Genomic DNA, 13,912 nt, shown 5'->3' on the forward strand with positions numbered 1-13,912 from the left:
AGCGAGAGCCCGTGAGCAAGACATTCACACCAGCTTGAAAGAGTGATTTATTTTAACAAGGCAAAAGAAGTGCTGGCTGCCACACAGAAACGAGCAGCACAGCACATTCAGTCCCAACGCCACAAGCCATGGCCAAAAGTCTTTCATGCCTGGTTATAACTCCCTCTGCCTAATGAAGGTCCTTCCTCCATCGCCAGAGGCTTTGCATAGCTGAACTTGCAGGCACTGAGCCCGTGAGTGACTGTCACCTGTCTGTCAGTCCCCGCCCAGTTCAAAAAATGGTCATGTCAAGCCTGCACTTGCAGGCAGACCTGAGAAAAAAGGGCAGTCACTGCACATCCATCTTTTCCTGCTTGAGTGATGCAATGAAATCCTTGTACTCCTCGGGATAGAAATTCTTGTACACATTGATCTTTCTCTTAATCTGCTTGGGAGTATCCTGGTAGTAGTTCTTCTCATCTCGAGCCATTTCCTGTGACAAAGGAGAGGGTAAATCAGAGGAGTGGCCCCAAGAGCAAATACCAAACCAGCCCAGCCACACTCCAAAGGCCTACCCAGGCTGGCCGTGATCACTGCCTGAGTCAGACAGGGATCTGGCCAAGGTTCAAAGTGCTGCTTTCCCTTAACAATCAGCTGACTGCGAAACAGGAGCCAGGACAGAGAGGATTAGCAATTCCCATCCTACAGAAGATCCAGGAGTGAATCGCTCCAGGTGCTCCTCGCTCTGGGACAGCCAGTACTTACCTTGTAGTTCTCCCCGTGGTTCTGTATCATGTACCGCACATAGTCAATGAGGTCTCGTGACAGTGTGTTTGACTTCTTCTCAGGGAGACTGGCCTCATATTCCATCTCTAGGCAGAGGACAGAGACACCATGAAGCAGGGGAGGGAAGCAAGCAGCACCTCAGCAGTCCCCAGTCTCTTCCCAAGGTCGAGCCCTGCCAGTACTGCAGTAAAGAGCACAGCTCCTGCAGCACAGCTTGGCTGCTCACACACACAGAGCTGCTTCCCAGCATGATTGTGCAGGAAAACAAACAAGACAGCAGCCCTCCGCATAGGCTGCAGGCATCCAGGCCTGCGCTGCAGCTCCTTTCCAGCTCACACCATGAGGAGTGGAGCCATTCTGCCCAGGCTGCAGAGCATGACTGTTCAGAGCTGCCCAGCCCACAACTAAAACATGCAGGGTACTGCAGCCACAGTGTCTCCTCACCCTGGTGCCACACACCAGCAGTTTCAGAGTGACAAGAGCCCTCTCGGGGCTGCAGATAGAAATACTGCAAAAAAGGCAGCACAGGAGGGAAAAGGAAATTCATGAGACAGAGAACACACAGAACGGCAGAGCTGCAGTCCTGGCTCCTGGCTCAGCTCCGGCCTGGCCGAGAACCCTCAGGTTACTGCTGCCAGGGGAGTATTCCTTCACAAGCCTGGACAAGAATTAACAGCCTTCCCTGCCCCTAGCACAGCACAGCAACTAACGACAGCCTGGCAGCACAAAGATGACACAAAATAACCCACAGAGCCTTGGGAGAACCCCAAATGCAACAGCAGCAGTGTGGTTCAGCAGGAAACCTGCTAAGGCTGGAGGTGGTGAAGTGCTCCCTGGGGACAACAGAAGCGGCACTGACCGTTCACCACATAGGGCTTTCGGACTATCTTCTTTCCTTGCTCCCATCCACTGCTTTCCACTTCCATCCCCTGTGTTAAATGAGAGAGAAGGCAACTCAAGAAAAGCCCATTTGGAAGAGAGCTGTGTCCCCATACATTGCTCCCAAAACTCCAAACTGCTTACATAATGGCTGCAAGGACCAGGAAATCTCAGCTGGCTTAAGCAGAGCCTTATTTGTGCCATTAAGCTAGCTCGTGGGCAAGCCTGTTGCCCGAGCAATAGTGTGTGAATGAAGACAAGTGGCAAACAAGGTCATTTCATGGGGCCACCTTTCCCCTGGAAGCATTGCCCACCGATGCAGGCAGGCCGATGCAGGCCGGCCGATGCAGGCAGGGCAGGCTGGCGCTGCTGTACACAAAAGAGGCTTTCTTTGTTATCAGCAGCAACTCCGCTGCAGTGTTCCCAACCCCACCTCTTTCTGGCAAGTCCCAGGAGATTGACTGACATCATTTATATCTGTCCCAAAGCCCATTATTTCCCTGTGACACCGTAGCTCATTCTCACGCCAGGATCTTGGCAAGAAAAGCATATTAATAAAGATAAGAAACCCATCCACCTACAGAGACTGATCCAGAGCCACCTGATCCGCGCTCCAAGGCAGGCTGCTCTTCACGCTGCCTTCCCCAACCCGGCTGCGTATCCTGGGGGAGGCCTGACCTTCCACCCCCCGCAAAGGAGCAGCCCCAGCCGAGCCCCCTGCCCTTCCCCGGCGTAGACACGGCCGCACTTACCAGCAGCTTCTTCTTGGGGATGGGGACGGCCTTGTTGGGATCCTCGGCCAGGCCCATCTCGGCCAGGTTCTGTGCCACCGACTTGGTCGGGTCCCAGGCATGGCGGATATGCGAGCTGCGTGGAGACAAGCACCGGCATCACGGGCTGCGCTCACCCTCCCCACAGTCAAGCGTCCCCCCAAGCACCCACCGAGACGTGTGGCAGGTCCCCCCGGGGTACCCGCTCCCACACGGCCCACGCACGGACCCGCGCCGCCCCCCTCCCCTCCGTGGGCCCACCCCCGCGGCCCTCACCAGGCGATACGCGGGGCGGCGCGGCGGCGAGCGCTGCGGTAGAGCCGCTTGCGATTGAGGTTGTAGGAGTACTTCTGCCGTCGATTCTTCCCCTTCGCCTTCGGCATGGCGGCCCCACGCTGCTGCCGCTGCCCCTGCCGAGCGCCGGGCCGGGCCGCGCGGGGCGGGGCCGCGCCGCGGGGCACCACGGGAAGTGTAGTCCCGCGCCAGCGGTGCCGCCGGTTGGGTTTGCCCGCTGCGGACTACAACCCCCGGCATGCCCCGCGGCGGGGGGGCGGGGCGGGGCGTGCGGCCTGCCGGGAGCCGGCGCCTCTTCCTTGGCTACGGCAGCCGGGGAGGGTCGCGGGTGGTCACCTCTGCGAGCCGCAGCCATGGCGGCCGGGCCTCCCCCGCCGCTGGAGCCCAGCCCGCTACCGGTGTTCAGCGATGAGGGCTTCGGGGACAAGTTCCTGCGCAAGACCCGCGAGAATCCCCTGGTGCCCCTCGGTGAGGGGGGAGGGCGTGGGGTGACGGGGGGGGGAGGGAGTGAAGGGGGAGGGCCAGGGCCGTGGAGGCTGGTGAGGAGGGAGGGCCGTGAGCTGCGGGTCGGCCCCTCTTGAGCCCAAACCCAAGGGGCTGCCCTCCGGGGAGGCATGTCTCTAGTTTGAGGGTGTTGTCTAACAAGCCAGAGACGCTCAGGCGCAGGGTGGGGACGTGGGGGGAGGCGGGAAGGAGGGGTGAGCTGGTCCTCGAAGCGCCTGCCTTGCCCCGCTCCCCTGAGCCGTCCCTCCGTCCTTCTCTTCTCCGCAGGCTGCCTCTGCACCGTCGGCATCCTGACCTACGGACTGATCAGCTTCAAGAGAGGCAACACCCGTCAGTCACAGCTGATGATGCGGGCACGTATCCTGGCCCAGGGCTTCACCTTCGCGGCCCTCCTGGGAGGCATGGTGGTCACAGCCATGAAATCTAGAAAGTGAAATCAGGCAAGAGGGAAGCTGTGGGCGCAGGCACGCACCCACCAGCCTGTGCCCCGGCTGGAAGGGTGGATTCTGGCTGCATGTGGAGTTGTCTGTGGGACAGTTGTGATGTCTTGGTGGAGACACTGTCAGAGAGGCTCTGTGTTCTAGAGCGCTGGAAACGCAGCTAATACACCCCTGTGATTAACCTGCAATTTGGGCCGTGGCATTTTTTGACTCCCTCAGAGCTTATCATTCTGCAACACTGGAGGCTGTGGCTCTCCACCCCCATCAGACCTCTTGTCCCTGCTTGGTGCTGTAACAGTCTATTAAAATTGTGTCCTGTGGGTTGTGGTCTGCACTGAGGTCACTTTAGTCAGGAGGTGCACCAACATTTGAGAAATGAGCTGCCAGGGTAGGAAGGAACAGCTCTGTTTATGGCTTGATCCTGGCAGGAGAGAGTCCATAAGCAGCGGGTGAGTTCTTTGGGGAGAGTATGTAATCTGTTTGGTTGTAGCTGGTGAGTAATAAAGTGAATTGCAGCAAGATTCTGACTGATGCTGGATTGCAGAGCATTGAGAAGCCAGAAGAGTAAACAGTGTAGGAAGAAAAGGGAGCGAGCATGGCTGTCTCAAAGCTGTGGTAATGCAAGCAGGACATAAGAAATGTAATCCCCTGTGAAAACAAGTTAGGAACTCACATTTCCATAAACAGGGCCTGGCCGTGTTCTCTGCTTCCGCTGCTTTTGCTGGGGAGTCGGTTCCTGCGCAGCTCGCTGCTTCGTATGAGGTGGAGCTGGCTGCTGAGCAAACGCCCTGTTCCCAGAGGGAGCTGCACTGCCTGTGTCATGACAAATGTTGTCATGGACAGCTCCAAGTCCCGTCGTTGGTGTTGGATCATTTGGATCATATCAGGGGTATTTGGTGTGTGTTGTGTTTTAACCTTAGGCAGCAACTAAGCACCACGCAGCCGATCTATCGCTCCCCCTCAGCTGGACAGGGGAGAGAAAATACAACAAAAGCCTTGTGGGTCGAGATGAGGACAGGGAGAGATCACTCAACCAATTACCGTCACGGGCAAAACAGACTCGGCTAGGGGAAAATTAACTTAATTTATTGCCAATCAAATCAGAGTAGGGTAATGAGAAACAAAACCAAATCTTAAAACACCTTCTCCCCACCCTTCCCTTCTTCCCGGGCACAGCTTCACTCCCAAATTCTCTGTCTCCTCCCGCACAGCAGCACAGGGGATGGGGAATGGGGGTTACGGTCAGTTCATCACACATTGTCTCTCCTGCTCCTTCCTCCTCAGGGCAGGACTCCTCACACTCTTCGCCTGCTCCAGCGTGGGGTCCCTCCCACAGGAGACAGTTCTCCATTAACTTCTCCAACATGGGTCCTTCCCACAGGCTGCAGTTCTTCATGAACTGCTTCAGCATGTGTCCCTTCCATGCCGTGCAGTCATTCAGGCACAGACTGCTCCAGTGTTGGTCCCCTGCGGGGTCACAAGTCCCGCCAGCAAACCTGGTCCAGCGTGGACTCCTCTCTCCATGGGTCCACAGGTCCTGCCAGGAGCCTGTTCCAGCAGGGGGTTCCCATGGGGTCACAGCCTCCTTCGGGAACCCACCTGCTCCAGCGTGGGGTCCTCCCCGGGCTGCAGGTGGATATCTGCTCCACTGTGGACCTCTGTGGGCTGCAGGGGGACAGCCTGCCTCACCGTGGTCTTTCCCACGGGCTGCAGGGGAATCTCTGCTCTGGTGCCTGGAGCACCTCCTCCCCCTCCTTCTTCACTGACCTTGGTGTCTGCAGGGTTGTTTCTCTTACATGTTCTCACTCCTCTCTCTGGCTGCAGTTTCTGTGCCCCAGCAACTTTTTTTTCCCTTCTTAAATGTGTTATCACAGAGGTGCTACCACCATCACTGACGGGCTCAGCCTTGGCCAGCAGCGGGTCTGTCTTGGAGCTGGCTGGCACTGGCTCTGTCAGACGTAGGGGAAGCTTCCAGTAGCTTCTCACAGAAGCCACCCCTGTAGCCCCCCCTGCTACCAAAGCCTTGCCACGCAGACCCAATACAGTGAGCAACAAGGCTTTGCTCTCCCATGTCAGGGCCACAAAGCTGGAGTACATGGGGCTGTAGGCTCTATTTGCTCTGTGGCTGCAGCAGCTTGTACCTGCCTGTAGGCAGAGCGTATCCTTGCAGGGGAAAGGGGCTCAGACACCACTAACTGTGCTGCAATGCCTCCTCATGTTGAGCCACCTGGGTTTTTTCCAGGCGTTGCTCTCTGGGTGTCTGCAACTAGGTGCCTGTGCCTTGGCCCTCCCTGGCCTGCGGTGGCTTTGCAGCTTGCTGATCCTGCTTTGTCCTTACAAGCTTCTCTAGAGGACATGGTGAGGGGTAAACCCACTTCTGCCCACAAACAAGCGCTTGGTTTGTCTTTTCCAGGGAATTGCACTGGTGGGCCTCATCAAGGAGAGAGGGAAAGCTCTTGCCCACCAGAGCTGACTTCTGAGACGTGAGGGTGGGGGACAAGCCATCACTGGCACTGAGCAGGGTGAGCTCCACCTTGGCACCGGGGAGCCTGGGGCTCTGCCTGCTGTGGGGCTGTGGCACTGCCTGCCTTCCCTGGTTGGCTGCCTGCTCAGCACGTCTTTCCCAGAAGAAGCCGTTTTTGGCTGCCTGGTTGGCACTTCTAGCCCATCCAGCTTGGGGCAGGGGTGTGAGAGGCAGCCAGTGGGCAGATCTGTGAGCACAATCCCTTGGCAGCCCTGGCAGCCTGGAGATGGGCTGGGGAGCAGCTTGGCCTGTCTGGACAAGCAGGAGCTCGCAGGTCCCCTCCCTGTCCTGCTGCCACTGCTTCTGCCCAGGGCTAGCACAAACCCTCTGGCCCTTCCCCTCGCTCCAGTTTTTTCCTGTAGGATGTGCTTCTCCTCCAGCCCTGTCCTTTCCACAGGAGGCTTCATGGCTGTGGGTTCTCTCCTAAACATGTGTGCATTGCTGAGGCAGAAAGACGACAGTGCCCTGTAGGATTGGAGATGTCAGTTTATTTTAACAGGTATTTTGAACAGTCACAGATACTAAAGCCGAGGGGATGTAGAACAGCTGTGGGCATGGCTCCCCAGGAGCTGGCTGCCCCTGCTGACATGGGGTGCATGGCAGCTGGGGGACCCAGGGGCCCAGCTGCCTGTGGGGGCCAGAGGGACAGAGCGCAGGGGAGCTCCCTGTCCCTGGTAAGCAGCCAGAGGTGCTTCCCGCTGCTCTGCAGTGAAAGGCAGAGGCAGGCAGCTGAGTCCCCAGGTATTCTGCATCAGCGTCCATCCTGCACTGCAGCAGACCTGCTGATGTATGCTGGAGCGCAGGGGGACAGAGTAGGAGCAATCAGCCCTATGGACAAGGGGGCAACACAACACCAAATGACTCCCTACGTAACCATTTCCCTTCCCAGCCCGCTGCTGAGCCTGTGCCCCAGAGCCAAGGGTGCCCAGTCACCCCGTGAGGGCTGCAGCAGCAGGGCAGGTGACCTTCCTGACTTGTGGAGCCATAGCTGCAGGGCAGGAGAGCTCTGCATACTTGCTTTTTGGCTGAACAGGGCTCTGCAGTGAGGCTCAAGCAAATGTTTTGTGGGCTCTGCTCCATGTCCCCCCAGCCCGCTGCTGCAAGCCCTTCCCAAGCCCCCAGCGGGCCAGACCTGGGGCACGAGCTCAAGGCTGCCCTGCAGCAGGGTGTGCGCAGGCCTGCTCCTCTCCTGCCAGCTGGGAGTTTTGCAGGTTTCCAGGGCTGGGCCTCTGAGCTGGAGGGGCTGGTGCCAGCCCCACCAAGCAGAGGAGAGAAAGACAGTTTGGGCTGGGAAGTGTGTGCCTTGTGGGGTGGGGAGCAGGACCGAGACATCTTGCCACACTGCCTTAGGTGTGCAAATCCAGCAGGGGCCAGAGACAAGCCACATAGCAGCTGCAGACAGATGTGCGGGTTGTTCTCCAGGGACAGCACAAGCACTAGAACTCTGCCCAATCCTGCTCTGGGCCCCTGGGTTAGGGAGCTGGGGGCTCGACCTGCCCCACAGCATCTGGACCTTCCTACACGCTTCCCTGCAACCATGCAGCCTCAATCTTCCGTCCTAGTAGCAGGGGAAGGAGCAGAGCAGAGCCAAGGGCCCCCAAAGACTGGCACCCCATGTTCCCAACCACTGGTGGACTTGGGGGAGGGACAGAAAACACCCTGCACACTCACCCCATGGCCCCTTCCCAGTGCCCTGCACCACAGTGCTGCCTGGCGCCAGCAGCCCCACAGGGTGGATGGGACATGGACACTGCAACTACTGCTCGGAGCCCCACCAGCTTTTTGGGGTGCACAGCCAGGCTGGGGAGAGTTCTGCTGGGGTTGGGGCAACTGCTAGCAGTCCCGGCCCAGCCTGGGTGCCTGCACTCACATTCCTCAGTCCCTGCTAGCCTGGCAGCACCATGTTGCAGCTGCGCTCCCTGCAGGACCTAGCAGTGTGGAGCAGAGTTGGAGCTGTTCCTCCACCCTCCCAGCCCTGCTCGAAACCCCGCAGGAAAGGCAGACAGCAGCCCTGGGTCCCACTAGGATCGCTGCCTTGGGGCTAAGCCCCAAGCCCAGACACGGGGCTGCCATGCCTGCAGCTGCCCAGCGCCAGGACAGCCGCAGGCAGGTTTATTCCCAGCATAGGGGTGAGGTGGGGAACGCAGGGTGGAGCGTTCCCCCTCTCACTCAGCCATGCCCCTGGGTACAACCTCCTGCAGAGCCCAGGCCAGAGGCTCCCCGCTAACTCAGATCTGCCACCCAGTGTCGCTGCCCAGGGAAATCCCACAGTAATAAATAAGTGTAAAAAGAGACCGATGCACCTTTTAAGCAAAGGAAAACCATGAGGAGAGTTACAACCAGTGACTCCAGCACAGCCGAGGTGCACACCAGGGAGCAGGGGGCAGGCAGGGTGAGGACCCTCCCGGGCTGGCCCCACAAAGCCGCCCGGCTCAGTGAGCCTGGCCTTGCCCTGCTGTGTTCCCGGCTGTGCCAGGTGGCAGCTAGCGGGACAGGGGTGTCTGTTTGAGGGAGATGAGCACCGAGCGCATCCGTGAGACATCCTTGCTCTGCTTGCTGCTCTTGGGGTTGAAATCACAGAGCTGGGCCACCTTCTCCCACTCGGAGCCCGGGGTTTCCTCCTTGGACTCCTTCAGGAATGCTTCCTCCGAGGCCCTGTGGAGACGTTGAGGGTTGTCACTAGCAGAACCCTTTTCCAAGGAGACCCTCCCCTCTGTCTGGGAACCCCTCATGTCCCTGCTTCCTGTCCCCTTGCTCCAGCCAATGAGCTCAGCATCCGCCAGGATCCAGAGACACACGATGCTCAAGGCGGCTCTTGGCTGCACTCACCAAAGACATCATTCATCCAGGGGCACTGGGGTGTCTGCCTGCTCCCAAGACTTCTCCACCCCCAGAGCCATCCCTCAAAAGGCACAAGACCCCACAGCTTTGCCTCTTCACCCAGCCATGGGTGAATGCCACAGGGGCATTTCCAGGAGCTCCACTTGCCTCCTAAGACTCCACCATTTAGAGATGCTCAGCTGCATCATCCTCCCTCCGGGACCTCTCCAGGGCCCAGTACCTCCCAGCATCCCCCCTTCCCTTGGCTGGGCAGCCAGTGCTGGGTCCAGGACCCCCAGACCCTGCGGGGCAGTATATGGTCTGTAAGAGGCACATACACATAGCCAATCACATCGGCGTCCGGCTGCTGGTAAAAGGCTTTGTCAGCGATCCTAGCCCCCGAGGCACAGACAGAGATAGAGCGCAGAGCAGACAGGCAGGCAGAGGGTTAGAAAGAGAGAAACAGAGAGGGGATTAGCATCCTCCCAACAGAGCACGACGCACTCATCACAGCATACCCGTCACCAGGAAAACCTGCCAGTGATAGCAGGGCTGCACAGACAGTGCCCCAACCCTGCCTTGATGCGAGGCCCATGTGGGGGGCAGGAGGCATTAAGATCCCAGAGTGATCCCAGTGTGGTTCCAGCCAGGCTGGCTCTGCACAGCCACCGGAGCAGCTTGAAGCCCTGGGGCCTCTCCCCTTGCCTGGCAAAGCTCCGTCCCTGCAGGGCTGGGCCCCAGTGTGGTGAAAGAGGCCCCCAGACATCCCAGGAAGGCAGATGGGGCTGCACAGCAGCTCCCATCGCAGCCCTCATGGCCACGCTGACCCTGATGTACCTGTTGTTTGCCCGGTTCTTCTCCATCTGCTCATTCTGACGCAGGTTCCACTCCTCCAGGTCCTTCTTGGCCTTCTCACGCCATTCCTGCTCAGTCACCTTCGATGCCGCATCTAAGGCCAGAGCGAGACAGACCCCATCAGCCAGACTGGCACCCACTGGGTCTGCTGGGCAGCCCCTCGGCAGGCAGGACAGTTGCAGCCCCCCAGGCCTGTCCCCAGTCTCCACCAGTACTGTCTGAAAGGCATCACTGCCCCAAGGACAGCAGATCTTTGGCAGGGGCTCCCACACAGCGTGGGGCATGAGACACCTCTCTGGGATGCAGAAGGGTCACCACCAGGTGAGGGGCCCCAACTGCTACATCATGAGGTACCATGAGCATGGCCACACACAGCCTTGGGTCTCACCCAGCTCCTCCAGGCGCTTCTTCTGCTCCTCCCTCCATTTGCGGATGCTCTCAGGTTCCTGGGTCAGGCGGTCAGCCTTGGCTATGGCTGCATAGGCATCCGTGGGACCGTTGGACTCCTGCAGGCAATGAGCACCTCACCATCAGCCCCAGCTCTTCCCACAGCCCAGCCACCCAGTCCTGGCAGCAGGGCAGGACTCCACACTCCAAGCACTCAGACAAGCCAAGATAGGAGTTAGGGAGGGTGACAGCCTGGGACATCTGGGACAGTGTCCCCAAAGCGCTGCTCAAGCTGCTGTCCCAGCTCCCAGTCCCAGGCCCTGTCACCCAGAAACACCTGCCAGCATTCCCCTCCTTCACTTGCCACTTGCTGCCAACGCAGCTCTCACAACCTCCGGGCAGCCCCACAGCAGAGGACAGCCACCAGCTTTGTGACATGCTTGCCACCAGCACCAGGCTTCCCTGGCCGTGACTCAGGCCAAGGCAGCCCCAGGACTGAGCGTCATTACAGGCTTGGCCACAGCAGACAGGGAGAGTCCAGGCGAGAAGCAGGGCCCAAGGGAGGTACTGCTCTCTGCCTGGACACCAGCCTGCAGGCAAGAGCCTCCCTCGCTCCTGAGCCGAGCTGCCTGTACAGCTTCCCACCAGGCCCAGCACCATGCTGGCTCAGCACCTCTCCCTAACACCTTCCGCTGGCTGGGATGCCCAGCCTGACACCGAGCTCATCAATGGGATTATGGCTTTCCTCCAAGATCCCCAATCTAATTAAGTCTGTCCCGTTTCTGATGTGATTATCATCGCATAAACTAGGCACGGGCAATGTACATGCCACGCTGCTGGGCACTGAGTGGGGTGAAGGGCTTGTCAGATGCTGGCACAGCTTCTCCTGTAGCCAGCAGAGCTGGGCCTCAGGTTCCCAGAGGGAGCTGAGACCCAGGTGGGTGGCCCCTATGAAACACCCTTGGCCATGTGGCAAGTGGGTTTAACGGGAGATGCTGCCAAGTCAGCAAAGCAGGTGTCCCATGGCAGCCCTGTCCTGGCTCTGGCCTCTGCCAAGAGATGGTCCTGACTGCTCCGGAGGCCTCTAGGAGCTACTCAGGCTGGAGAGAGGGGGCTTCTGAGGGGAATAGAGGATTTGTCATCTGCTCTTAGGGCCCAGACATTCCTTCAGGGCACAGGCCACCTGCAAACAGATTTGGGGGAGATCCTGGCAGGTGGAACCAACCTTCTCTTCAAAGAGGGGTGACAGTGGAGCTGCCAGGACTCCCCCATGAGACCCAGACCTTTCCAGGAGCACCACAGCTGTTCTGTGGCTGGATAGCAAACTCCAGCCAATCCTGGGGGCAGGGCAGTGGAATGCTGGTCCCATACCAACCCAATTCCCCTTAGCACCACTGGGCTGGGGCAAGGGGCTGAGCTCTCACCTGAAAGACATCTCCATTGACAGTGGCTCCTCCATTCTGGAAACCAGCTAGAGAAAAAAAGAAGAGAAAATAAAGCACAACTATGGCAGCTGCAGGTGATCCCAGAGGGGCTGGTGTTCATGAAAGCGAAGCAAATCTGTTCCTGGGAGTTTGTCTGTGCCATTTCCAGCCCAGCACACCCATCCACAACAGCCCCATGCATGTGGGCCACGCCCCATGGCATCCTGTCCTTGGTGGGATTCAGCCAGCACCTCCCTCTCCCCCACACAAGCCTCTCAGGGCATTTATGTTTTTACGGTGTTTTCACTGGTGTTTTATCTTATCTGAAGATTAGGGAAACTATTCCAGGCACAAGGCTGGACACAGGCAGGTGCTTTGACTGTAGAAAGACAACCTGACCAACCCCAGCCTGCAAGAAGCCAGGCAGAGGCTGCCGACAGACACAGACAGCTGACCCAAAAGCTGTTGGCCGAGTGCCCAGCAGTGCAGGGCTGCAAAGGGAAGGCAACCCTGCCAGGGACATAGCCCACAGAAACACTGCGGTGTGCTCCACCAGGAGGAAGAGGGCAAGCATGCATGATGAGGTCCTCAAGAGCCCACCTGGGGGGATGCCCCTGGGACGAGCTGCTATGTTAGGGCTGAGAATGAGGCACCACTGAGACTCACAGCTGGGGTACAGCCCCATCTGCCCCCCAGCCCCAGAGAACACTGAGAGCTGCACACCAGGGTCACAAGGCCAGCCCCATGAAGGGGTCTCTGCTGCTGGGAGAGAAGAGGCTTTGAAGGAGGCATACTCCAGGTCCTGAGCTCTCCCCAGTGGAGACCACAGGGCTTCTACCAGATGGCTAGCCGCAGGCACAGGCAGCCACACAGCCGCGGCACAGCTCAGGCAAGCGCCGTCCCCACGGTGCTCGCCCCCACAGTGCGGCTCCGACTACACCCAGCTCCAGCCTGCCTGACTGCATTTATGACCACAGCCGTCAACACCTCTCCAGGCCCTGTGTGCGGAGAGGTGAAACCACTGCTCCACAGCCAGCACAAGGAGGCCCTGTGGGCCTGGGTTAGTGGAAGGAGCCAGAGTACTGTGGCAGCAGCCTGCCTATGTCCATGTAGAGAGCAGACTCCTGAGGCCCTGCCCCTGCAGACTAGAGGCAGGAGATCAGGATTAGCCTGCAGGGCTTGGAACCACAACGTCCCCGATGGAAATGCCTTCCATTTTGCACCCCAAAGGCCTCTCCTGTCTGTGGGGACAGTGACAAGACTGTCATTGCTCCTCAGCTCCACCTGAATGCCCCTCATTGCCCTAGCTGGGGCCACCGAGACACAGAGACAGGGATCCATCCAACCCAGGGAACCCAGCCTGAGCACATGGGGGAGAAATTGCCCCACAGCTGGCAAGTCCCGGCTCAGGACTCACCCCACATCCTGAGGTTTGAGAGGGAACCCCAACGTCAAGCCTTTTGGGACCAAGCACAGACCCCAGACAGCCCTTGCTGGGATGCAGGCCTGGTCCACTGGGGAGCCCCGTCGCCTGCCCACTGGGGGTACACCACGGACCCCATCACCCACTGGGGATGCTGTGCATCCCACGGGGATCCCCAGTCCCACGGGGCGGGGTGGGGGGTGCAGCCCGGAGGGAACCCCTCCCTGCCCTCGGGGCAAGAGGGGGCACGAGTCCTCCTTTACACCCACGGGGGTGGAAGCCCCCTCCGTGCCCACCGGGCGCGGCAGCCAGGCGGACCCCGCGGGCCCCCGGCCGCGCCCGCCCGGCGCGGCGCTCACCCGGTTCCGGCGGGGCCGCCTGCCCGGCCGGGGCGGTGCCCGATTCGCCGTCGGCCGGCCCGAAGCCCTCGTCGTTCTCGATGCCCGCAATCTCGCTCTCCTGCTGGGCCAAGAAGGCGGCGGCCGGATCCTCCTCGGCGGCGGCCCCCTCGGACGACGAAAAGAAGCCGAAGTCGTCGGCCATGGCCGGCCCGCCCGCCCCGCTCCCGCTCCGGCTGCTCGGCTCGGCTGGGCTGGGCCTGACTGGGCCCGGGCGGAGCTGTCACTGCGGCGGCGGCGGCGGCGGGCGGGGCGGCCGCGCTGACATCAGCGGCGGGGCCGGCCCCGCCGGGCGCCTCCCGCTTTGCCCGCCTCCCGGCGCGTCGCCAGGCCCAGCCGCAGCCCGCTCCCTGCACCGCCGCTGCCGGCCGGAGCCGGTACGGGCCGGGCGCGGCCCCACCGCGGGCATGGGGGACCGGGGCTGCTCGG

At 60.0% G+C, this 13,912-nt stretch overlaps 3 protein-coding genes across 4 annotated transcripts; 1 reads left to right on the forward strand and 2 right to left on the reverse strand.

The window, feature by feature from the left end:
• Positions 1-34: 34 nt before the first annotated feature.
• On the reverse strand, positions 35-2,858 carry NOP16 (NOP16 nucleolar protein). The gene is made up of 5 exons (XM_075056215.1): positions 2,691-2,858; positions 2,397-2,511; positions 1,625-1,694; positions 745-851; positions 35-472 (listed from the first exon to the last, which is right to left on the reverse strand). The coding sequence occupies exons 1-5, from the start codon at positions 2,795-2,797 to the stop codon at positions 329-331; spliced, it is 543 nt and encodes a 180-aa protein (XP_074912316.1). The 5' UTR covers positions 2,798-2,858; the 3' UTR covers positions 35-328.
• A 123-nt stretch (positions 2,859-2,981) lies between these two features.
• Positions 2,982-3,972, forward strand: HIGD2A (HIG1 hypoxia inducible domain family member 2A). The gene is made up of 2 exons (XM_075056332.1): positions 2,982-3,176; positions 3,480-3,972. Exons 1-2 carry the CDS (start codon positions 3,062-3,064, stop codon positions 3,644-3,646), a joined length of 282 nt encoding a protein of 93 aa, XP_074912433.1. The 5' UTR covers positions 2,982-3,061; the 3' UTR covers positions 3,647-3,972.
• Positions 3,973-6,644: 2,672 nt separating this feature from the next.
• On the reverse strand, positions 6,645-13,783 carry CLTB (clathrin light chain B). Of its 2 annotated transcripts, XM_075056897.1 has the most exons (6): positions 13,445-13,783; positions 11,663-11,709; positions 10,240-10,357; positions 9,834-9,945; positions 9,335-9,388; positions 6,645-8,831 (listed from the first exon to the last, which is right to left on the reverse strand). In XM_075056897.1, the coding sequence occupies exons 1-6, from the start codon at positions 13,626-13,628 to the stop codon at positions 8,660-8,662; spliced, it is 687 nt and encodes a 228-aa protein (XP_074912998.1). In that variant the 5' UTR covers positions 13,629-13,783; the 3' UTR covers positions 6,645-8,659. The 2 variants fall into 2 exon arrangements, with proteins under 2 accessions (XP_074912998.1, XP_074912999.1); XM_075056898.1 differs by lacking the exon at positions 9,335-9,388 and having other exon boundaries at positions 13,445-13,754.
• Positions 13,784-13,912: the final 129 nt, after the last annotated feature.

This window comes from Buteo buteo, chromosome 24 (genome assembly GCF_964188355.1).
Source record: "Buteo buteo chromosome 24, bButBut1.hap1.1, whole genome shotgun sequence".
NCBI lineage: Eukaryota > Metazoa > Chordata > Aves > Accipitriformes > Accipitridae > Buteo > Buteo buteo.

What these genes read in the sequence shown, in the direction of transcription:
- CLTB (XM_075056897.1), bottom strand. Translation starts at nt 13,628, where the DNA reads ATGGCCGACGACTTCGGCTTCTTTTCGTCGTCCGAGGGGGCCGCCGCC. An exon ending in GGCGGCCCCGCCGGAACCGG is followed by an intron (nt 11,710 to 13,444) that starts GTGAGCGCCGCG and finishes TTTTTTCTCTAG; the next exon opens with CTGGTTTCCAGAATGGAGGA. An exon ending in GAAGCGCCTGGAGGAGCTGG is followed by an intron (nt 9,946 to 10,239) that starts GTGAGACCCAAG and finishes CTCTGGCCTTAG; the next exon opens with ATGCGGCATCGAAGGTGACT.
- HIGD2A (XM_075056332.1), top strand. Translation starts at nt 3,062, where the DNA reads ATGGCGGCCGGGCCTCCCCCGCCGCTGGAGCCCAGCCCGCTACCGGTG. An exon ending in GAATCCCCTGGTGCCCCTCG is followed by an intron (nt 3,177 to 3,479) that starts GTGAGGGGGGAG and finishes TCTTCTCCGCAG; the next exon opens with GCTGCCTCTGCACCGTCGGC.
- NOP16 (XM_075056215.1), bottom strand. Translation starts at nt 2,797, where the DNA reads ATGCCGAAGGCGAAGGGGAAGAATCGACGGCAGAAGTACTCCTACAAC. An exon ending in TCCCCAAGAAGAAGCTGCTG is followed by an intron (nt 1,695 to 2,396) that starts GTAAGTGCGGCC and finishes CATTTAACACAG; the next exon opens with GGGATGGAAGTGGAAAGCAG. An exon ending in ACCACGGGGAGAACTACAAG is followed by an intron (nt 473 to 744) that starts GTAAGTACTGGC and finishes CCTTTGTCACAG; the next exon opens with GAAATGGCTCGAGATGAGAA.